This window comes from Morone saxatilis, unplaced genomic scaffold (genome assembly GCF_004916995.1).
Source record: "Morone saxatilis isolate NCDOM2014 unplaced genomic scaffold, NCSU_SB_2.0 Contig16, whole genome shotgun sequence".
Lineage (NCBI taxonomy): Eukaryota > Metazoa > Chordata > Actinopteri > Moronidae > Morone > Morone saxatilis.
This window is the reverse complement of record NW_023339718.1, coordinates 7,567,000-7,589,549: the sequence shown is the minus strand read 5'-3', so window position 1 is coordinate 7,589,549 and position 22,550 is coordinate 7,567,000. Positions and strand designations below refer to the sequence as shown.

The 22,550-nt window shown below is 42.0% G+C and overlaps 4 protein-coding genes across 7 annotated transcripts in view; 2 read left to right on the top strand and 2 right to left on the bottom strand.

Moving 5' to 3' along the window:
- Window positions 1-10,600, top strand: part of rtkn (rhotekin) — a 56,044-nt gene extending 45,444 nt beyond the window's left edge. For 3 of the 4 annotated variants that reach the window (XM_035657850.1, XM_035657851.1, XM_035657852.1), the window contains exons 2-11: window positions 619-880; window positions 1,646-1,699; window positions 3,479-3,596; window positions 3,715-3,939; window positions 4,086-4,180; window positions 4,767-4,873; window positions 5,075-5,206; window positions 6,262-6,427; window positions 6,544-6,648; window positions 8,027-10,600. In XM_035657850.1, coding sequence (XP_035513743.1) covers window positions 619-880; window positions 1,646-1,699; window positions 3,479-3,596; window positions 3,715-3,939; window positions 4,086-4,180; window positions 4,767-4,873; window positions 5,075-5,206; window positions 6,262-6,427; window positions 6,544-6,648; window positions 8,027-8,742 — 1,980 coding nt within the window. In that variant the 3' untranslated portion in view covers window positions 8,743-10,600. Of the gene's footprint in view, window positions 1-618; window positions 881-1,645; window positions 1,700-3,478; window positions 3,597-3,714; window positions 3,940-4,085; window positions 4,181-4,766; window positions 4,874-5,074; window positions 5,207-6,261; window positions 6,428-6,543; window positions 6,649-7,306; window positions 7,404-8,026 lie in introns of all 4 variants that reach the window. The other variant, XM_035657853.1, reaches the window with a different exon arrangement.
- Window positions 10,601-11,092: 492 nt separating this feature from the next.
- On the bottom strand, window positions 11,093-14,251 carry mblac2 (metallo-beta-lactamase domain containing 2). Its single transcript, XM_035657854.1, has 3 exons — window positions 13,680-14,251; window positions 12,310-12,524; window positions 11,093-11,838 (listed from the first exon to the last, which is right to left on the bottom strand). Exons 1-3 carry the CDS (start codon window positions 14,119-14,121, stop codon window positions 11,665-11,667), a joined length of 831 nt encoding a protein of 276 aa, XP_035513747.1. The 5' UTR covers window positions 14,122-14,251; the 3' UTR covers window positions 11,093-11,664.
- A 139-nt stretch (window positions 14,252-14,390) lies between these two features.
- polr3g (polymerase (RNA) III (DNA directed) polypeptide G) lies at window positions 14,391-17,525 on the top strand. The gene is made up of 8 exons (XM_035659050.1): window positions 14,391-14,652; window positions 14,824-14,955; window positions 15,974-16,103; window positions 16,552-16,617; window positions 16,703-16,762; window positions 16,842-16,906; window positions 17,087-17,212; window positions 17,328-17,525. The coding sequence occupies exons 2-8, from the start codon at window positions 14,845-14,847 to the stop codon at window positions 17,415-17,417; spliced, it is 648 nt and encodes a 215-aa protein (XP_035514943.1). The 5' UTR covers window positions 14,391-14,652; window positions 14,824-14,844; the 3' UTR covers window positions 17,418-17,525.
- Window positions 17,526-17,592: 67 nt separating this feature from the next.
- Window positions 17,593-22,158, bottom strand: lysmd3 (LysM, putative peptidoglycan-binding, domain containing 3). Its single transcript, XM_035659049.1, has 3 exons — window positions 22,023-22,158; window positions 20,468-20,744; window positions 17,593-19,269 (listed from the first exon to the last, which is right to left on the bottom strand). The coding sequence occupies exons 2-3, from the start codon at window positions 20,732-20,734 to the stop codon at window positions 18,553-18,555; spliced, it is 984 nt and encodes a 327-aa protein (XP_035514942.1). The 5' UTR covers window positions 20,735-20,744; window positions 22,023-22,158; the 3' UTR covers window positions 17,593-18,552.
- Window positions 22,159-22,550: the final 392 nt, after the last annotated feature.

Sequence of the window (22,550 nt, the reverse complement as noted above, 5' to 3'; positions counted from 1 at the left end):
TGCCCCACATATGCCAGGTCAAATTCACTTTAATAATATTTTATTTTTCCCTTGAGGAAAAGGACAGTGGCTAGAAATTGCTAAGTGTGTGTGTGTGTGTACAATTGTGAGTCTGGGGTGTCTCATTTGGGCTGTAGGCGTTCAGTGTTTGACAGCTTCATTCATTATTCTCTCACTTGAGATGTGCTGCTCCCTCTGTGTGTGTAGTGAATAAGTTTGCACTAAATGATTCAGCATCAATGTGTCTGCTCAGCAAGGACGAGCTCATTGGTAAGAGGGCAAAAGGCCATGTGTTTGAATATTGTCTCTCTCTCACACACACAGCTGAACACTGGCTCCTGAGTGCTTTCAGAGACACACCTCACTAACGTATCCACAAGAGTTCTATAATCTACTGCAGACTTTTTCTAATCTTCTTCTTTCCTTTATTTCTCCCAAAATGCCCGCCTTCGTATTGCTATCTCTCTTAATTCACCCACGTCTCTAATAATGTCTTCCTCCATTTATCAAAACGAAAATGTCCTTCAATTGTGTCGTTATCCGTCATTTAAGCCTAATTTTCCTCACACTCTTTTTTTTTTTTTTTCCCTTTCTCCCCCTCCACCCCATCCCTTGCAGGACAGCGACATCCAGAAGAAGATTGACCATGAGATCCGGATGCGCGACGGGGCCTGCAAGCTGCTGGCCGCCTGCTCCCAGAAAGACCAGGCATTAGAGGCGGCGAAGAGCCTGCAGACCTGCAGCACTCGCATCATGGCCTACATGTCAGAGCTGCAGAGGATGAAGGAGGCTCAGGTCATGCAGAAGGTCACGCGGAGGTCGTCAGATGCCGGGCCGATGGACGACAGACACCCCTGTAAAGGCAAAGTGGCTATCTCAGGCAAGTACAACCTTGTCTGTATGCATGTGAATTTAAATGTATGAAAAGGAAAATGAGATGAGTGGACAGTGATTAGAGGGAAATTTAAGTTGCAATTTGTAATTGCTAGGAAAAATTCATGTATTCATTTTTGGGGATTTGGACATGGACATGTACAATATATAGGGGAAATAGAATCTTTGTGATCCAATTAGTGCTCTGATTTAATGCAGAGCTCCGGCAATGGCTGAGATCCAGCTTCCTATTAGAGGATGCTTCTCCTCTACTTATTGACTGAGGTGAACACAGTGAATTTCAGTCTGAGAGAGAGGAGTTAGATGAATGATTATGGAGCTACTCTATTTGTATTGCAGACACACAGAGATAATTCATACCAGGGAGGAAGCGAAAGGGGGGTGAAAGGTTTTTTTTTTTCATGCTGTTCATGTTTTGTTTGTTTTTAGAACATGATGAGAAGGCAAAAAAAATAAATATTAATGAAATGTGAGACTGGGAGCATGTGTGTGTTTGTGGGTGGAGGTTCATGAGGGCACTGCTGCATGTCTGGTACCCAGCTGGAAGAGATGCTACATCCACTTACACAGATACACACACACACACACACACACACACACACACACACATGCACAGTCAGTAATTAGCTGTAGATATAGTGACTGAAAGCAGCATTGGTAGGGAACACACATGCAGATACACACAAATCAGTTGGACAGTAAGGGTGATTAACATTTTTCTGTTCTAATCCCCTGTCTGTTGTTGCTACAGATCTTCGGATCCCTCTTATGTGGAAAGACACAGAGTACTTCAAGAACAAAGGAGGTGAGGAGCCACCTCTGTATGTGTGTGAGGAAGTTCATTGATGTGTTATTAATGATTTATGCCCCTAGGATTTGTTAATGATTTGCTTCTTAGAAAAGCAGTATGTGGCTTCACACAGTTATGCAAAAACTGATTCAAAGATGTCGAATGTGTGTGAAAGCTTTGTACAATCAGAGGTGAGCGTGGGATTCCTCATGCCTAAAGAACAAAAATCATCTTTTATCATTGCCTAGGGGGTGACATACTTGTGTAGACGTTTAGTTTCATATTTTAGAAATATGCTGACCCATAGAACTGTGCAGACAGACCTTTTGCACAGTTCCTGGAACTGATCATTATAATCTGTTGCAGCTTTAACAGATATCTCCGTATTATACAGTAACTGATTTTTTTTAGACATGAGAAACTCCTGGCAGCACAACCTGACCCACTGTTCAGTCCTGCTGGCTTTGCCTCTTGGCTCTGAGAAGCAGCAGCACACAGGCGCTGAACTGGGTCATTATTAGTAGGGTAGAGAATACTGCCCTTCTAATAACTAAAAACAAATCTGTTGTGCATTTAAGGATTTTTTTTGGTCCTGTTGGATATTACTGTGAACCAGGTCATACTTAAATGTTTTCATGGCATTTTAGAATTCAATGGTGCACTGAAAATATAACGGTGGTAATCTTTATATTGACTGTTTGCTATCCCACCCCCCTATGATAGTGTCAATGTGGGTTAACTCCTGTGCAGTCATTATAACGGGCTCAGTGTTCATTCTCTCCTGTGGCAACTTGAATGGAATTAATCTGCATGACCTGTGCATATAAATGAACTCAAGAGACAGGTAGTCGACTCTTAACAAAGCTTAATGAGGCTGTTAGTCAAGGTCATTAAGCACACCAAGACATAAACTGAACCCAGGAGGCAAGGAGGAGTAAAGCATGTTCCTCTCTCACGTGTCCAATCATATTTTATTTGTTTGAGTGTTGAGCTCATATTTGGAACAATAAGTTTGAGTATTAAGCGTCAAGACAGGCAAGCACATACGTAGGAGCAGACCACCTCTTTCAGGCTTTTCAGCTGTAACCTTGAATTTTGATGAGGAATAGCAAAATGATTGAATTTGGTTGTGCATTAGCAGATGCAGAAAAACAGACGATGGAAGAAAGATAGTAGACTGTCAGGGGCCACACTATATATATTACTACAATGATACTCAAGATACTATTACTTGCATCCATTTCTCATTATTTTTATCTATTATGTTATTATGGATATGATGTTTTTGGCACAAGGATTCACCTAATTACCCACAGTCATAGTGAACCACGCCTAATAAGGGTATTACAGCTTCTTTAAAATGTATGCATATTCCCTGAGTCAATCACAGTGTAGAAGGTAACTGTTGTTGTTGCCCAGCTCTCATTGGTTACTGCAACATTAGAAGACCATTGTACATAAGTTTCGACCACAGAACGGCTAACAATGGTTAATAGGAGTTCCAAACACAGCTGGCCATTGAGATTGCCGAACTGAAACTAACAACAGTAGAAGTGCTTGTCAGACAAGTGGAGTAGCTGATGTTTCAAGCCGTAATGACTCAGGTCGTACACCCTCTCTAGCCTCTGGCCTCAACACTTTGTTAAAACAGGTACCTACATCTTGGGGGTAGCAAGTGATGCTGTTTTTGAGCTAAAAATTGAGTTTTAAAGTGATGCAATTGAATGAAAGCTGTTGCAATGTCTCATAAATGTGGCGTTTTTTTGTTCTGCCTTTCCACCTTGTCCTTTGTAGAGCTTCACCGGTGTGCAGTGTTCTGCCTGCTGCAGCTGGGAGGAGAGATCTTTGACACGGACATGGTGATAGTGGACCGGACACTCACCGATATATGCTTCGACAACACCATTGTATTGTAAGTCATCTGTTCTCCCTATAACCAAACAGCCACATACAAACTGTAATACTCACAAAAAACTCACGTTCGGCCTTTGGGTGACACTGATGTGGTCATCACATGTATTCTTTTGCAGTAATGAAGCCAGTCCGGGTTTTGAGCTGCGTCTTGAGCTATACAGTTGCTGCTCGGAGGACGACTACTCAGCAGGGAGCACGCCGAGGAAACTGGCCAGTAAACTGAGCTCTTCACTGGGGCGATCAGCTGGGAAGAAGCTCCGAGCTGCCATGGAGCCTGGACCATGTAGTCCTGTTAGCAATGGAGGGGCAGCTCCTCTTCTGCTGCCAGTTCCCTCTGTACCGTAAGTTCAGTTTAAAATATTAGCTAGTTTACATTATATGCCAGATATATATTGAATAGAGAGTTACACAGTTAGGCATATTTATGGAGATAATCATGCACGCTTAAACATAATAAATTTGTATCTTCTCTCTTGTGTGTTGACAGGGGCCCTAAGTACCACCTCTTAGCTCATACCACCCTGTCACTGTCACACGTCCAGGACAGCTTTCGCACACATGACCTCACCATCTCAGGCAACGGTGAGTGGCAGCCTTCATCAATCTGTCTCCTCACCATCTTTCTCTTTTCTCTGCCAAATCCGCCATCTGTCTGTTTTTTGTCCTTCTCTCACTCATCACTGTCTCACTTCTCTCTGCATTCTAATAATTTCCCTATTAACCAAGCGCACCATGCGTCTTTTCCCCTCCTCCCCCTTCTTCTTCTCCTTCCTCTCTGTCCTCCCATGTTCTCTGACAGACAGCCATTGTCAAGGTCACTGTAATAAATGCTGCGCTAGTGAGGTGACTGCTGTGAAAAACTGTAATGATGTGGGCTAACAAGGGCCCAGACCTCAGACAGACAGGCCCCTAGTGTTTTATTCATTGGCCCTTCAGCTTGCTGTAAAGTTTCATTGCTGCACTTCATGACACTCTCTGCAGCTGCCAGTCATTTACACCCTGTGCCTTGTTTTGTGTGTTAAAGGGGGGCAATATGACATGGGGAAAAAGTGTGTGTCTCTTTGTGTTTGGATTCACATGCCTGCATGTGAATTTTGAATGTCATGTGAGAATATTTTTATTTATTAATGGTGTTTATTTTTGCCCATCCATCTCTCTCTCCCCGTAGAAGAGTGTTCTTACTGGCTGCCGCTCTATGGCAGTATGTGTTGCCGCCTTGCCGCTCAGCCTCAGTGTATGACCCAACAGATGATGAGTGGATGTCTCAAAGTTAAGGTAAGTTGGCAGAGGTGTGCGATAGTGAAAAGGAAGCAATTCCTCTCAAGGTTTTCATGGTTTTGGCTTGTTTCCTGGTTTATTTATGTCCCTTTCTCCTCCTCCACTTCCCTCCTCCCCTTCTTATGTTGCCATCTCACTTTTGTTTCTTTCCCTGCCTTTTTACTCCACACTTAACTGATCTTACTCTCTACCTTGCAGCAGTTAGGTGGCGACCCTCAGAGTTTGACAGAAGTGTACGCTGTTCTAAAAGGAACAAGCCTTTTCTGCTACCACCGGCAAGAAGATGTGGAGGCTAACGTTGAGCCAGCTTTCACCATTGCCATCAACAAGGTCAGCAAATGAATCACAGTAAAATTGAGAATGGAGGTCTTCAGAGGTTGATCAGCCTTGCAGAACCCATAGAGTTGTGTTGGTAATGCCTTAGGCATTGGAAGCATCGATGGTGAGGAATTGGGATTGTGGATTGCTGCCAGTTTGAATCTCAAGCCAAGTGGTAGACTCTGAGCCAAAAAAAGTAAATAAGAAATGAGCTCTTCTCTTAGTAACTACTGTTAAGGTGCCCTTGAACAAGGCACTTAGCCCTCAGTTGCCCCAGTAGAGCTGCTCAGAAGCCCAGAGTAGAAAACTGGTTTTGTTGCTCAGCTTTCAGGTATAGCTGTGTAAATGTTCAGCAAGGCTAGAAAAGAGTAGGCACATCTGGATAAAAGGCTTTAACATTTCTAAATTAAATCTGTTCAGTATCTTTTCTTCTCGAGCAAACACAGTAAGACACAGCAGTCAAGCCCCATCCAATCAGGAATCATATTTCTATCATCCGTTGGTTTTTCCAGGCACCAAAGTGAAGAACAGTCACTCAGCCAGTCAGGTTCTTGATCATCTTATTTCCTGTGTCTGTCTGAGAGTTGATGCCTGTGGGGATTCTCATTCCTTCCAGAGTGACTCATTCAGTTTTTTGTAGCCTCTGACCCTGAGCTCACTGCTGACCTGAAGCCAAGTCAGTCAGGTCTGTATGATCCTTTGTTAGTCAGTTGTCTGGCTCGTCATAAAGAGGAAGGAGGAGGTAGCGCGCTGTGACAGATGGATGAATGGAGCAACACTGCCATCTAGTGGTCATAAACAGACACATTTGGAGTAAAACGAGGAGGTGGGAATTGGGAGTCTGCACCTTTTGTTGGATAATTGCTGAAGGGAAATGGTTTGGAAGAGGACTAATTAGTGGCTTTATTAGTGAGGGCTTATTTTCAGTGGGGACTCACAATTACAATTGCCGTAATGATCACTTGTTGCAGCACATAATTTTGTTCATTCAGGAGTACTGGCATTCGTTCTTGATTGTAGTCATTTTGTGGTAGATGATTGTATTCTTTGTTGCTCCCGTGTTTCAGGAGACCAGAATACGTGCGTCAGAGAAAGACCCTCACAGTAAAGTTCAGAATATTTGTATCAGTAACCAGTATGGAGGTGAGGAGGTCACACACACACTGACTACAGACAGCCGCGAGGACACGCACCGGTGGATGGAAGCTTTTTGGCAACATTTCTATGACATGAGTAAGTATAGAGGAAGTGTATGTGATACACCCACTAAATACAGTCACTGACATATATTACCCTAGCTGCTTAAAGGACTGGAGCCTTGAAAGTGACAGTTTTTCTCCAACGTACAGGCCAATGGAAGCAGTGCTGTGATGACCTAATGAAAATTGAACTGCCATCGCCAAGGAAACCGGCTCCTGTTACACCAAAACAGGGCTCACTCTATCACGAAATGGGTAAGACCTCTCCCTGGTTATATCACTGTGGATATGCGGTCAGAAAAACATTTTTGGTCATTTTTATCTGGAAAAGTAAAGGCAGGGAAAGAAAGCACTGTGCCCGCATTGCATGTGACTGTGTGTAGCTTTAATTCTTCCTTGGGTCCATGTGCATGAGAGATGCTGTGGCAATTAAATTTTTCCTCTCTCATATTTCAAACTCACGCTGCTTTACTTCTCTGTACTGTAGATAGAATGGGCCTTATCTCTGACACGCTGACTCACGCTGTCCTTTGTTTCTCTGTCCCTCTTTGTCCTTTTCAATTTTCCCTGTGTGTCCTGAATCCATCACTCTTTGGCTTTGTCTCTTTTGTCCTTCTTTATTATTTCCTTGTGTCCTCATACATTATTCATGATCAACGCCACATTTTTCATCAACTTTCACTATTAATTTTTAACGAGCGAATTATCTTTATCCTTGAACGAATGTCTTTTTGTTCTATCATCACGCCTTAACATTCATTTCCTCAATAAAAACGCATCAACCCCCTATCGATTTCTGTCACGACTATCAAAACACATAACAACGAAACTCCACCTGTTGCACACCTCCTATCCACTCCACCCTTTCTCTCTCCCCAACCTCCCTCTCGGTTTTCCTAACCCCCCTTGGCAGCCCCTCTTGCCACACCCTCCTGTGAGGGTCTTCTGCTGCAGGATAACGCTGTGTCTGCTGAGATTCGTGCTCTGCTCTCGTCCTATTACAACGACAGGTGAAGTAACAGGAGTAGGGCTCCATACAAATTATGTTCCGGTAAATGTTGCAGTCCAGGACTAACTGCAAATCCAGGATCAGTAGAGTAGATTCTGCAATTACAGGACAGGATCTCTTTGTTTCATCATCTTTCAGCAAAATGAACACAATCATTAAGACATGTCCAAAACACAATTTGTTTTTGTTCTTTTTAAATTATCCTGCACAACTGTAAAATGCAATACTACACAAAAAAGAAATGTCGATGCTTCTAATCTCACTGCAGATGTCCTTATGAATTCAAGGGTAACATTTCAAAGTAACATTTCACAAACTGCAAACGTGTCTAAATCCATACTTCAAGTGAGATCAAAATATTCTTCAATTTTAAATTTAAATTCCATAATCCCTGCACTGCCTTAGAAATTTGAAAAATAGTTAGAAAGAATTTAAAATGAATCACAAATTGTGACTGGATTACCCATTCATGTGTCAAATAGTAAGAACTTAATTTATAAAAAAACATATTTATGCTAAAACCAATTCTAGAAATCTGTCAGATTAATAAATTTCTTGGAAAAAACAGGTTCAAGCCCAGTATAGAGCAGTATAATGATAAGTTTTGCTGAATCTCTCCTGCAGTTATTGAATCATCTGATGACCTCAGTAGCACTGTGTCAGATATCCTGGCTCGGAGGATGCAGGAGCTGGAGCTCCGCAGCCAGCTGGGCACCTCCCCCACATGGATGTCTGTGTTTGACGAGAATAACCCCCAAAGCGCTGGTCGCCCCCGTCCCTGTACCTCTCGCCTTTCTGGCCACAGCCCCTGCACCCCTCATCGACTTCCCCGGAGCCCTGTGAGCCCTCACAGGTGCCCACAGCTGGGTCTGCTGTCCTCAGATGCAAGCCTGACCTCAGACAGTGACAGCCACTGCAGCACCAGTCCCTGCTCTCAACGTCACGGCTGGCCCGAGCCTTCTTCAAACTTCTCTCTCTTGTCATCATCCCCCTCCCGTCTGAGGCCACGCACTCTGTCGCTGGATGCTAAGCTCAGCACCCTTCGAGGGAGGGGATACGGAGGAGGAGGGACCTTTCAGTGCCCTTGCCAGCCTCCGCCCTCCTCGCTGCTCACCCCACTCCCCATCTCTTCCTGTTCACCTCGGTCACAGCGCAGCACACAGACCACGCTCTCCTGCTCCAGCTCCACCTCAAGCAACAGCTCCAGCAACAGTGAGGGCAGCCACAGCCCTGAGTCATCTGAGGGAGCCCCCTTCTCAAGGCCTTCCCCGGCTCGACGCAGCCTCAGGAACCTCAGGGCCAGACTTGATCCTCGCAACTGGCTCCAAAGTCAGGTGTGAACTTGTCCTGCCTGAAAGACATTTCACGCCAGCCTAAAGGCACCAGTGCTCATTAAAGCATGATTTAACTGGCTAAACATATGTGAACCAACCTCAGGCAATCTGCTAGGCCACATGCACAGCCCTGAGGAGGATAAGCTGCCTCTAGCCTGCCTCCTGCTGGAGGATGGATCATGAAAGACCCTCCTGGGGCAAACTGGAATGTCTTCTAACACAAAAGACAGGTGACAATCACTGCAGGCAACTCTGCACTTTGCCACCATTTTGAAGCTGGTCCAAAACTAAATAGGAGGTATTCTGCTTGCTTTGAGAAACCATGGTCTTGCTGCTTGGGAGAAAGTGATGCTAAAGAGCTATAAACTTCACATCACACTAGGCCTGCTGTCTGTCTTTGGACACTAATTCTGAAATTAGAAAAGGTTTTGTTTTGTCCTCTGCATCAGCCATCCTGGCCAAACATGATTTCAAGGTCATCTCTATTAATGCACTAGCAGTATTTCGACTGGATGTTTCCTATCTGTATTTTATAAATAAAGGTTTGCAGTGTTTATGCTATAAACGCCGGTGAGCATGTGGCAAGATGAACATATGGTATAATCAAGAGGTTTCAAATGTTAGGAACTGTTAAGTGTGGAGGGAAAGGTTGGTGTCTGTTGCCTGTACTGTGATCTACTTCAGTGTACGTATCTAATTATTCATACAGCAGATGATCTTTGTGGTTCTTCTAAAATTACTATGCACCATTTGTTTTTTTTTTGTTTTTTTGCAAGATTTGACTTACAGTTAAAATGTTGAACTACTTGAGATCATTTCAACAATGAATCCGGTGAAAGCTTAACTTTATGCAAGTGCTCATACTTACTGTACTGGTTATTACTGTGATCTCTTCAGGGTAAAAATCTGTGCTCTGGTCTTAATTTTTACACATTTATCTGCACACTATTGATAAGCTGCCATCAGAACTGGGTAATAGATACATAGAACAAACCCTAGAATAAACTGAAATTCACCAAAGCTTAAGTATTATTGAAAACCTAAGCCATACTTATAATTCTGCTTCACTGCCTCATTGCAGTATTGTAGGATATTATGAACAGTGGTTCCTGATTATGGAATTTCCAATAAAATGTGAAACATCCACCAATCAAATATTATGCAACACAGAAACATTTCTTATTATTTTATGGTGGCTGTATTGTAGGCAACTTTCTATAAAAAACAAGTACTTACTTTAAATCCCAGTCAATCATTAGGTTATGATAGTAAGAGCAAGAATAAAATCGTTTGTTTACAACGCCACCTGTTTTTTTAATAATGTAAGTTATTGTAATTTAGACAACTATTAACAACAGAAACATTCTACTGAAGGCGTCCATGTGAAAACAAATCTTATAGGAGAGTATGTCAGTGCAGTAAAGCCTCTTCTTCCCTCTCTTTGTTGTTTACTGTGGATTTTACTTTGGTAACAGTTTCCCTCTTGGGGCTCAGAACTCTGGCGACCATTTCTACTAAACTGTCAAATGTTTGAAAAAAAAACAAACAAGCATTTGTTACTGTAAATTAATTTTTATAAGTTAACAAATAAACCTCCTCTCTTTGTCTTTTGTTACATTATTGATTTTGTTATAAATGCAGCTATATTGATACCTGATTATCATAATGTTAACAGATGATGTGCAGATTTTTTAACTGTTACAAATAGATAACATTGAATGTTATAACATTGCAAGTTTCCCGTGTTAGCAGGCTTTGTGTTCTGCATGAGCACCGTCCTAGAAGGCAAACATAAAATGAGAAATGTGGAAATCTCATGTTAAAATAATATAACATTAATTATAATAAATGTTTTATCAATTCACCACTGAGTCTGTTTCTTCACACATTCCCATAATTGTTGTCTACATGAAATACAATCGTTTGAACTCTTCAATAAATATTACTTGTAAATCTATCAATGGTAAGGCCTATTAAGTTCAAATCAATAATACTAACTACTACATTTTGATATATATGAATACCTTACTTGCTCATAATAACACTAGGACAGAATACATCAACATAGACTGCTAACAGGCAAACACCCCACTGTATTTAAATTCTGTATGATATACTACAAAAGTAGGTTCAGAGAAACATAATTTCTCTTCCAACATGCAAACGTTTTCCTGCAGTGGAAGGGCTTTCTGTTAGATCAGTAAAGTACTCTGCACTTTGAGCATATGATGGATCGTATTCTATCTTTCTCCCTCCAGTGACAAATCCCACAGGAGATCCCATCTTATGTGAAATGAAATTTCCATATAGAAGCTATAGACGTTGTCTGTCTTGTAGAAGCATCAAGAAAGGCAGGTAGATCAGATGCTTTATTGTCAATGTTTGATAGCAAAGCCTCAGATTTGTCAATAGTACAAAGCACTGTTACAAACATTGGAGGTAGTCGACACTAAGTCTTCACTGAGCATTGTAAAATGCATAGAGAAATACCATGGCCATATTGACTGATTCAAATGTCTCAGGAGAACCTAAAGGTCCCTGCTTTCTGTCTGCGGTGCAGAGTTGTACCATTGTTGTGCTATTGTAACAACTGCTTAAAGTATAAAAAAACATACATATAATCATTCAACCCAACAAATACATATTGATCAGTATAGAACAGAATCACAATAATAAATACTTTATATTATATGCTTCATATGATGCTGATTATTGACTTATGTAACCCAATAGGGGAATTTTACACAAAGTTTGGCAATTATATGATTTTTGTTGGATTACATAAGTAAATGAACAATGTTACATCAAGTTACAGATAAATGAGGGGCGTCTCCCCTCCTCTCCTCTCTTCATCCTCTTTCATGTCCTCCATGTTTAAACATTTTCTTTGTGCACTTGTGCTTCCTCCAACTCCATGATCCCCTCTCATTAGCAGGCGCTCCGTGGATTACATGCCCGCAGAGCCACCCCAGCCAGAGTACTCCAGGCAAATGTGGAGAACTTTGCAGGGCATGTTCCAGCTCTGCTGATATATGAGGATGCAATCCGATGAAGCCGCTTCGCACCAAATGTGTTGTAGTGTCCTGGGAGGACTTGGTCAACCTGTTTAACGAATTTGCCAGTTGTCAAACACTTTAAAATGATGTACTGTACATGCTATATAAATGAGTAAATCATGAGTTGTGGCACAGTAAAGCACCATTTCTCTGGGTACCAACTGAATCCATCAGTACATGGTACATAGCTCAGATTTTAAGATGATGAAGCTGTAAAACCAATTCTGGTAAATCTTTTAATTTACATGGAATCGTCTTCTTATTATTTTTCATTCCCAACATATATTTGCTAGAAAATCATTGGTAAAATTGTTACTGAGGGTAGTGAAAAAAAGTTAGCTCAGCACCTAAAATGTACATATAATGGACACTTCCGTGTGACATTTTTTATTATGAATTTAGTGTATAAACTATGGGATTGGATTCCTTGTGCATCAAAGCTCAACTAATCTGACCCAAGACACTGGAACTATGAGCAGAAATGGTTAGGCCACCATCTATCGGGTTTCAGCATTACCTGTTCGCTGTCCACCAGCCCCACCAGGCGTTCACAGCTGCTGATGTAGTCACTGACGTGGCTATAGGGCAGCCAGTCAATCATGGAGCCATCATACACTACATCTCCACTGAAAAGCAACTTATTGTCATGGTCATGGAGGCAGATGCTGCCGCGAGAGTGACCGGGCATGTGGAGCACCGTCAGCTGTCTGTCACCCAGGTTGATGACATCACCTATACAGGAGAGAGGGAGAGATGGGGTCATATTTTCACAATCATTTACACATAAAAACATAGTATAACTTCCAGTTTCACTTACATCCAAGCTAAGTCCTTATGTTCTGCCACAATTTGGCTTGCTGATATTAAGCCTTGTTGCACTTTGGTGTACAGAGTCTAGGCCATTCTGTATATAACTGACTTAGTCCAAAACAAGTATAAGTCGCACTGTGTGACAGGAGGGTGAAACTGACACGGCAGGCAATGAGATATTCCATCTGCACTGCAGCAGCGTATCTGACACAGCAGAACAAGTCTGTGTATTGACCGATGGTGCAGAAATTACACTCTATAAGAATGCTAAAGATACTAACAGGTTGGGTTTGGTCCAAATTTCCACAAAAACAAAGCTGTTCATCCCAAATGCATCATCCTTAGCTTTGTGCAGCAGAATGTAAGTTTAATATCTTAGTAATTGATCTGGTCTACTAAAAGCACAGTGGGTGATTGCTAATGCAGTGCTGTGAGGTTAATAATTATCTGTGAGCGCTTTCCATAAGTGTGGCCCCTCTGCATGCTCTTCTTCTTTCTAGGCTTGGAAGTAACATAACATCAAGTCATCAGCACACAAGCCTAAAATAGAGTTGCTCCACAAATAAGAATGAGCACTGATTGTAAATACCAACAAAAAAACAATGTATTGTCACATATTGAATCTCATGGTATGTATAGGACATATTCACACTGGCCAACACCATATATTGTAGCCCTGTCTTAGCAAATACAACATCCTTTATATCATAAGCTATGTGCCCCATCCATCATGCAGTACCCCTCATCTCATATGGTACCTCTCCACTGCCTCCACTACAGGTGCTACATGCCTGTATATATCTGAAGGCCATGTGTGTGTGTCTGCATTCATTTAGCAAGTCATTTTTGGTCTTGTGTAAAATTCATTGGGCGGTGAAATGCTCCTGTGGGTATATAAAGGCTTCTGCACAGAGAATAATGTGCACTCTGTAGTCCAGGCGCCCCCACTGACTATCGTCTAATGGTATCGACCATGATGCTTATCTCTTGACAAATGCATTTAGACCTTACGACCTGGCCTTTAATCACAAATCTATTCCCCTACAATAAATCCTATCTGCAAATTCTCCTACCGACCTTCCTGCAGTATGTGCGTGGGCTGCACAGCCTTGACTTTGTAGTGCCTTGCCCTCCATCCTGGACTGGGAGCCTCGACTATCTCCCGGTCGCTGAGCCAGGTGACCGTCTCGAAGTTGTCCCCGTTGGCCAAAGCATCGACCTCGGCGCTGTGGACGCCCACCTGTTGGAACTGATGCAGACCGCCCGAGTGGTCGAAGTGGGCGTGGGTGGCGATGGCCAGCAGCGGGTTCTTCCTCTGCGGATCTTTGCCCAGCAGCCCCTTGCCGTCGATGTATTCAGGTAAGCTCCTCAAGCCCAGACCAGTGTCTATCACCACGTCCTGGTGCGAGCCCCGGAGCAGCCAGATGTTGGCCCGGTTGTCTGACTGGTAGAATCGCTCCTGGATCCAGAATAGTCCGTCTCCGAGCGATTTGTGAGCGTACCAGTCGGCTGCAGACATCCCAGTTCATGCACTAGTCGAAGCAACCTGCTGCGGGTGTCGTGCTGTCAGCTGTTTTTGCGGCGGAGAGGTGTAAACTAGCCCTTTAGCTAGAGGTGATGTGTTTTCATTGAGGTTAACGTGATGGTGGCCGCTGACACACCCTTGTTGCAGGAGAGCGTGCTCATTGGGCGAGCAGCTGAGTGACGACAGACTGAGACGCGCTACTATTGGCTGTAAATAGGTCACGCCTTCTCCAGCGTCACGGAGGGGCGGGGCGACTTAAAGCCACATTTACGCATAGTGCTGAGTAGTGTGAGCTGAGGTTTGTGTTAGCAAAGCAGTACAAACTCTCCATCAGGGCTTTTCCTGTTAATATTGCGATTTCAAGAGTTCGTTTTCGTGCCGAACAACTAAAACGGAGTAGTTGAATGTTAATGACAAGTAAACTCGAAAAGTGAAAACATGGAGTCTTAGCAACGGCTAAATGCCGCTGAATAGCCCTGTATTACACAGACTTTTAGGATTTTACGTCTCCACATTAGTCCCATAGTGAGTATGACAACTTATTGTGTATTGTCTAAGTCTCTTATGTAGTATTTCAGTGTTGATTAGGAGGCAAAGTCAGACAAAAGGCGATGAAAGCTGTGGAACATGAACTTGTTGTGTGTACACGTGTTTGATAGTGAAGTTGACTGGAGACATGTGGACTCTGTGCTGCAGGTACAGAGGAGGCTTGCAGCCATGGCAGGCAAGGGTCGTGGAGTAGCTGCCTTTACATTCAACATTGAGGCTCTGGGCATCGGCAGGGGCAGCATGCCAGAAGCCAGGGTGGGGCCCACTCCGCTGTTTCCAGTAAGTACCGACCACACACACACACACAAATGGAGAGAACCCACGATGACATATCACATTGCAGTATTTTATATTCATCTATAAGTCCTCAAAGTATTCAGAGAGGGAGGAATTCAAACCTGAACCTAAGGTGAAATCTGCATGACATTTCAAAAGTAGACTTAAGAAAATGTGTAGGTTATATTCTATTTAAATAATGCTGTATTTGCATAAATTAAAATAATATTCATCATGGTAATGTTAAGAGCCTGCACCACTTTAAAAGCAATGTCCCATTAAGCGTCTCTTCCCAGAGCACCCCACCCACCCTATAGCAGACAAACTTATAGTTGCTGTAGGATGCTTCCATTTCTGCATGATGCAGCAAATCAGGGGCCACAAGGAAAAAATGAGTTTTGGGCCCCAGTTGACTCCCATTCCTCATACTTGTTGTGCGTTGTGCGTGTTTCCTCTTGTATTCAAATACATTACACACAGCACATTACACATAACAGCTTCAATATGTTTTGCACACAGGCCAACTATGATATTGTGATTTGGTGGTATATAGTCCCAAACAAATTACAACAAACCAATACTGGGGGGCCCTCAGGAGCAAACCTTTTGAAAGGTGTGTGTAATATAATACATAACACGTCACAAGTCCCCATGACAACTGATTCTCCAATTTTAATAACTCTATCTCTAACCGCTCAATATTTTGAGACAGCTTTTTCTTATTTCTACCAAAAGGGCTGTGCACCATTATTTGGCAGGTTGAAATTCAGCCTGGGGTTCATTTGAGTTGTCCCCTACATCATTTCGTTCAGTCTACGATCTTTTAAGTATGGGATTCATTTAGTACAAATTGGTACCATTTTACTGTACATAATTTTACTGTAAACAACCAGTGTAATGACACTCAGTTAGAATTCAAATGTAATACTGAAACTGCATTAATAAATGCATAATTGTTCAAAAACGCTGACACGTTCTCCATAGTGCTATTATCTCCTTTCTACTATCCATCTTCCTCCAGAACACAGACTTTAAGCCAGTGCCGCTGAAAGCTGGCGAGGATGAGGACTACATGCTGGCCTTAAAACAGGAGATGAGGGGGACGATGCAGCGGCTACCACACAACATCAAGCCTCAGACCAATAAAGCAGGTGAGGGGGAGTGCATTAGAAACCTGGCATCTAATAGAAATGCTATGGCAAGACAATTGGCTACTGTGAGGGAAGATAATGCAGCACTCAGGAACTGAGACATTTAATAAGGGTGATATCTGGGAAAGGCAGTTTTATGGCAGAATATTGAGTTACAGCTGCTGCCTACACTGACAGTTTTTAATATAATTTCTATGGTCTGGTCTGATAGGGCCTCTTAGAATTCTCTATTCAGGGAGAAGCTAAATATATCGGTAAGTTGTGGATTTACGATGTAATTACACTGGATAAATCATGTATTATCAACAATTGCTCACTCTATATTCAAGCACCCAGTGGTATGTGTTGATTCAGTCATGGTTCTGATTAACGTATGTGATGTGAGAGCAAATTGGGACTTGTTTAAGAGTGTACTGAAGCAGGACTTTCTCTTGTTTACATAAAACAGAAGTGGAGAAATACACAGAGAGATACCTGAAGCAAAGCCAGATGGATGATGAGGAATGGACTCCAGGTACTTGCGTAATATACTGTCATGTGATTACAGGAAGTTCAGAAAAAAATAAAATAATGCAAATACTATTCTTGATATTTTATAGACTGGAACCTCTTCCCAAAAGAATTGATGCCCCAGAAGAAAAAACCTCATGCCAAACCAGGTATATTAAAGCCATTGTGTATGTATGTGATTCTATCTTATGGCTGTACGAATAAACACCAAATGTTTGAATCCAACAGGCATAAAGAAGAAACCCGTGAAGATATCACGAAAAGAAACAGAGGCTATACTGAGCAAATTAGAAGTAAGCCTTTCTTCACTTACTCAAAAACTGAGCATTACATTTTCTCTTGATGTGATTTATTAGGTACCTATTTATAAATATGAGCTCAAGATGTATATGTATTCACCAAGAACTATGTTTGTCTGTTTGAGATAGCAAATGTTTTACATAAGTAATTTCACCTTAATGTCAATATTTCAGGAACTGGCAAAGAAAGATGATGGGAACCCTGAAAAATCAGATGATGAGACCGAAAAGAAAACAGGGAATAAGGATGAAGAGGAAGAAATTGAAGCAGAAGAATATGAAGAAGAGGATATTGAAGAGGTTAGATTACACATGATAACCTAAAATCTGCCAAATTTGTTAAATCCAAATGTAATATGGTCGATATGCAAGAAGCTGAGTTTAACATTTTTCTGTTTGCTCTGTTTCTCTGTAGGACAACGATTACATTGAAAGCTATTTTGACAATGGTGAAGACTTTGCTCCAGACAGTGATGAAAATATGGATGGCGAAGCAACATACTGAGACAGTGTGACTCATCCAAGCAAACAATCACTATGTGATCGTGTCTGTTGGTTATTATTGGAGATAAGCTGGAAATAATGTTTAGCAGAGTAATGGTTGTTTGCGTTGCTTTGTTTTGTTATATACTGAGAGGCAATCTTTCCTTCAGGACTTAATGTAAATAAGAAATGCCAACTATGTGTATACTGGCAATAATTTATTCAAAATAGATGTATTTATTTTCCTGCCTGTAGCACATTTCCACAGGTTGAAAGGCACGTACTGTCAACAACACGTAATGTTTTTCATGAAGTGTCAAGCAACCACAGTGATAAAATAAAAGAGCTATATAACAAGAGTCTAAAATTTCACATAATCATAAGTATGAGTCATTGTGGGAATACTGTGCATTTCCCCATTTTCCTCACCATGCTCTTTGAGGTTTTTTGAAATTAAAAACAAAAACAAAAGCACTTCTCTCCAGGCAAGCTAAAGGATAAGAAAAAATTTCAAGCAACTTTCATGGAAAATCCAAAATATTATTTTAACTCCTAACTCCAAATACTGATAGTGTAAGTAAAGGCTAATGCTCAATAGTCTTGAAATAAATTAATTCTATATTAAACACAATGGCAGCAATAGAGTTTGAAAATACATAATTTCTAACATTGCAAAAATGGACCAAACAGAGTTAATAACCGCTTTAAGATCAAATCCACATAATTCTTCTCACAATGATTCTCTCTGTGTGGCCTGTGGCTGCCGCTCCAGGTTGCTGTGTAGCTCACTGAGAATGCATCAGCACTGATAATAGTACAAACATCACCTCAATTTCATTAGCTACACTGATAATAGCAACTCTGTAGTGTATCCATCGTTCTTAAAAAGTTCCGCCAAGAACATCGTGTTAATTTCACCCCAATTATACCTTTATAAATCATTTAAATGTCAATGGACAGACACAAGGAATGACTGTGGCCACACTCTTACTTATAGTCTCTCAACTCTGTGAAAATGACTGTATAAAGTGACAGCCTCAGTTAGATAAATTGCATTGATGTATTAAATCTATAAAAACTACTCAAAATGGGAACATCCACCCAGTTTTATTACATCTCTGAGTAAGCAACACATTTGTGTGTAAAGTTTGAATCCCTTATGTTTTCTCATGCCCTCCGTGTTTAACGTCTCCTGCTTTGTTCACACCGGGTCCCTGTGGATCTCCAATAACCACATTTCCATTAAGAGGCTCAGATCCAGCCCCTGCATGGTTGTCTTCTCCAACTGGTTGGTCCAATTTTTTGCCATGGAGATGTCCGTGAGGCATGTCGCCATGAGCCGGTGTAGGATTGCCATGGTGGCTGACATCAGATTTCATGAGAACCTCATAGTACAGCAGATAAAACACGGGCGTGACAATTCCTACAACCAGCATGATTGCCACAGCCGTCCACCATCTCATGCCCCAGTCTGCTCCATAATAAGGGTCCTTTCTCTGTGCTGGTTTATACTCTACTTCCCCTAGCAGTGGCTGCTGTTGCTGCAGTGTTAAGGAGGACACAACCTCATTCAGACTGCTCCGAGACGGACCTGTGGATTTCACAAGCCGCTCGATGTCCTTGTCCTTCTCCTGGAGGAATCCTTCCACGCTGTCGTTGGAAGAGGAAGAGTCTGTGGAGGACTCAGAGGGGAAGGAGGTAATGGAAGAGATCTGGGGCAAGCGCCTGGCACCTGAGGGGGAAGCAGATTTGAGGGGTGCAGCGCTGTGAGTCTCTGTGAGAACGCTAAAGCGCCTCACAGGAATCTTGACTGACCGTAGAGCAAAGAAGTCCTGCTCTGTCAAGAAGTTGTTGGCACGCTTTATATCAGCCACCTAGGAAACACAAGAAACATATATTAATTATGCTGCCCACAGACACAAATTGCTATTTCACATTTACTGTCATCTGAATATTCTGGATTCTCAGTCAACCACTAAACCCGAATGGCAGCCTTTGTGCTTGTTGCAAAGAAGAATGCACGATACATGTATCAATCAACAATTGCAGTGATTTGATTGTAAAGTAAAGCTACCCAAATTAGTATTTAGGAGTTATTAATTAAAGTACTTTACTACTGAGACCTCTCAACTCAATTGAATAACTTGAATATGTTCTAAATGTGTTTTTGTTGAATGCAACTGTACTAAACTACTCATATTTACCTAAATCATATTTAGTACAGAAGCATCATTTAACAGCCAAAAACATTTTAATTAGGCTGTCTATTGTATACCTGAATTATTTTACATACTAACTAATTAATTATATTTTATACTTTCTACAATAATGTGTTTTTTGGCCTCTCAGGCAAAACTATCACACATTTGGAGTCGTGTTTCTGGCCACCTGGTGAATTTAAGTCCAATACTCATTCTCTTTTTGGCTCCGTTTTTGGTTTCTACCAAGTTTTTAGGGAAATCTCTGGCTTTAGCTACAGAATGCTCCATTATGTTCACCAACTAATCGCTGTCTGCCATTCGGTGCCGAGCTAGTAGTGTACAGTGGGGTTTTGTAGTGCTTGTTCGCTGATAACAGAGAGTGGTAAGAAGGAACCAAAACGGTAAATCTGCAGGCCGGAAGACAACTAAACAATGTGCTGAAACTTTCCATAAAGCGAGAGCAGCTGTAGATTAATCTGATAATTCTATACAGGCTGATCACTACAAGTGGCCTCTTTCATCACATTTTAGAACGACAAAGTTGTTTCACATTAACATTTATTATAATAAACTGTTTGACTGTTGGTTAGATAAAGCATTTATTTTGAGGGAATGAGTTGAGACCCTGGTAACTAATATTGTGCATGTCTTTTTTTATAATTCTACAGACTAACAAATGTATAAATGTATGATTGCGTAAAGGGCTAGGAACGTTTGTGTACATGTGTAATGTAAAAGAAGCAATAAGATCTAAGTCTACCTCAACATGGAAATGAAGGAGAGAGAGAAAGACAGATGTGTGCCTGTCTTTCTGCATACAGGCAAACCAACACACACACACACACACACACAGGTCAAAGCACAGACGTACTGAGCAATGGTACTGCAGGGCAATGCTGTTCAGGGTGTCCCCCTCCTGGATGTCTCTGGTCAGGTAGATAATATCCTCCATCCTCTCTCTGGAGGTGCTCCTCCGTAGCCTCTCCCTGCCACGTGGCCGCAGCTCATAATTCTCCCCATCCTCCTCTGATAGGTCGTTCTCTGAGCCATTGTTCCCAAACAGATAGGCATGACCGCCATTGGCAGGCTGCACCATGGTGGCTGTCTGGAATCCATAGTGCTGGCTTCTATTGGACATTTTTTCTTCACTGTGTTGGGAAGAGCAGAGACAGACTTGAGTACCAAATCCTGAACTTGAACAGCACATTCTTTTGGGAATACCAGCAAGGTTTTATTTACCCTGAAGGAAGGTAATACGGAAAACAGCTGCTTCACTGAGTCCAACAACTAAATGCTCGTTTAAACTCAATGAACATCTTAAAACCGCGGAGGATTATCCTGTGAAATATGTATTCATGCAATGCAAACAAGCCATGATGTCACTGTTTTCACCAGCGGACGGCAAAGTGGAAAAAGTGACAGAGGACATCTTTATGAAGAACACTGTACCATTACAGCCACCGGTGTCATCCCAACTGTGATAAACAACTCATAAACACTGAATGAAAGCTGGCCTATGTATGTTTTTTCTCTCTTGTACAGTGTTTATGTTCTTAAACTGTCTTTATACTGTTTTGTTTTTGTTTCTCTCTATCCGCTTTGCTGCTGCAAGATTGGAATTTCCCCATTGAAGGAATATCTGATCTTATCTGATCTTAACAGGTGCAGGCGAAACTTCACTTATACCTTAAATTCTCACGTTGTTTAGCATGCTGAAACACAAACTACAGTCTATGTGTGTGGCAGTCCCGAGCATTCAAATTAGGGTTACCACGGATAAAGTCGGGCCTCTTAACCGATATGATAAGTGAGATTACAGGCAGTACGTTCAGTCTTCATGGTGTCAAAGTCCTCTGTTTATGTAACGTTACATGTCAGATAACGTTTATACCCATAGCTGTAATCTATGAGCAAAGCAGACTTCACTCTAAATGACTGATCACTTTAAACCAGATAACATGATCCCGACCAACCTCAGGGTGATGTTAGCGTTACCAATCGAAGGCGTTGACCTTACGCGCACGGAGATTCATCTTATTTAACAAGCACACACAGGTGGGATTAACTAATGTTGGCTGAGCTCGCAAAGAGTTACGTTACCGTGGCTAAAAATCCAGATTAGCCACGCAAATAACATGGCCACACAACAACACAGTGCTACACGTCGCTCTCTCCAGTCGACCCCGTTATCCGACCGGAATAACGGCGTAACTCGAGGAACCCTTTACAGACGAATGGCTTTACCGAGCTGTCAGGTTGCTCTTGTACTGATACAGCGAGGTGTTTAACAGCGAAGAAGCGTCTGCACATGCTAGGCTAGCGTTAGTGCTAACCAGGGTTCACCTAATGCTCTGTGGCTTTGTAACGTTTGGTACATTTCAGTCGGTCAGTGGTCCCACTTGCTAAATGACACCACGACTCCTTACCTGGAGAGGTGAGCGCCGATCGATCAGTTGACCTGAATAATATCCATACTTCCACGGGAGTACCTTCGCCCTCACCTTGCCTCTGGCTTGTTAGCAACCTGCCTGCTAGCTACCGTTGATTTGCTACCGCTACCACTCACGCCACGTCAACAGAATGTTTACGTGATGACGTATCCGCAAAACGCCTCTTACGCAGCTTTAATCGCGAGATGGCGCTAAAGGTCAAGTGAACGCGGTTAATGATTGCGAGGGTCCGCACTCTGTAGGAGCACACGGTTCAGGGTTTTGGATTGAAGTTAGTAAATGGTTATTTTTATGTTATATTATATATATGTTTTTATTTTTTATTATTTTATCTGTATTGATCAGCCAGTTTCCTACACTAACCGCCTTGTGAATTCAAATGCAAGCTCTCCAGTCAGAGAAAATAATATAATAACATGATGGTTGATGGACCACTATTATAGATATTCCTTTATTTGTCCCACAATGGGGAAATTCCAATGTTACAGCAGCAACGTGGATAGA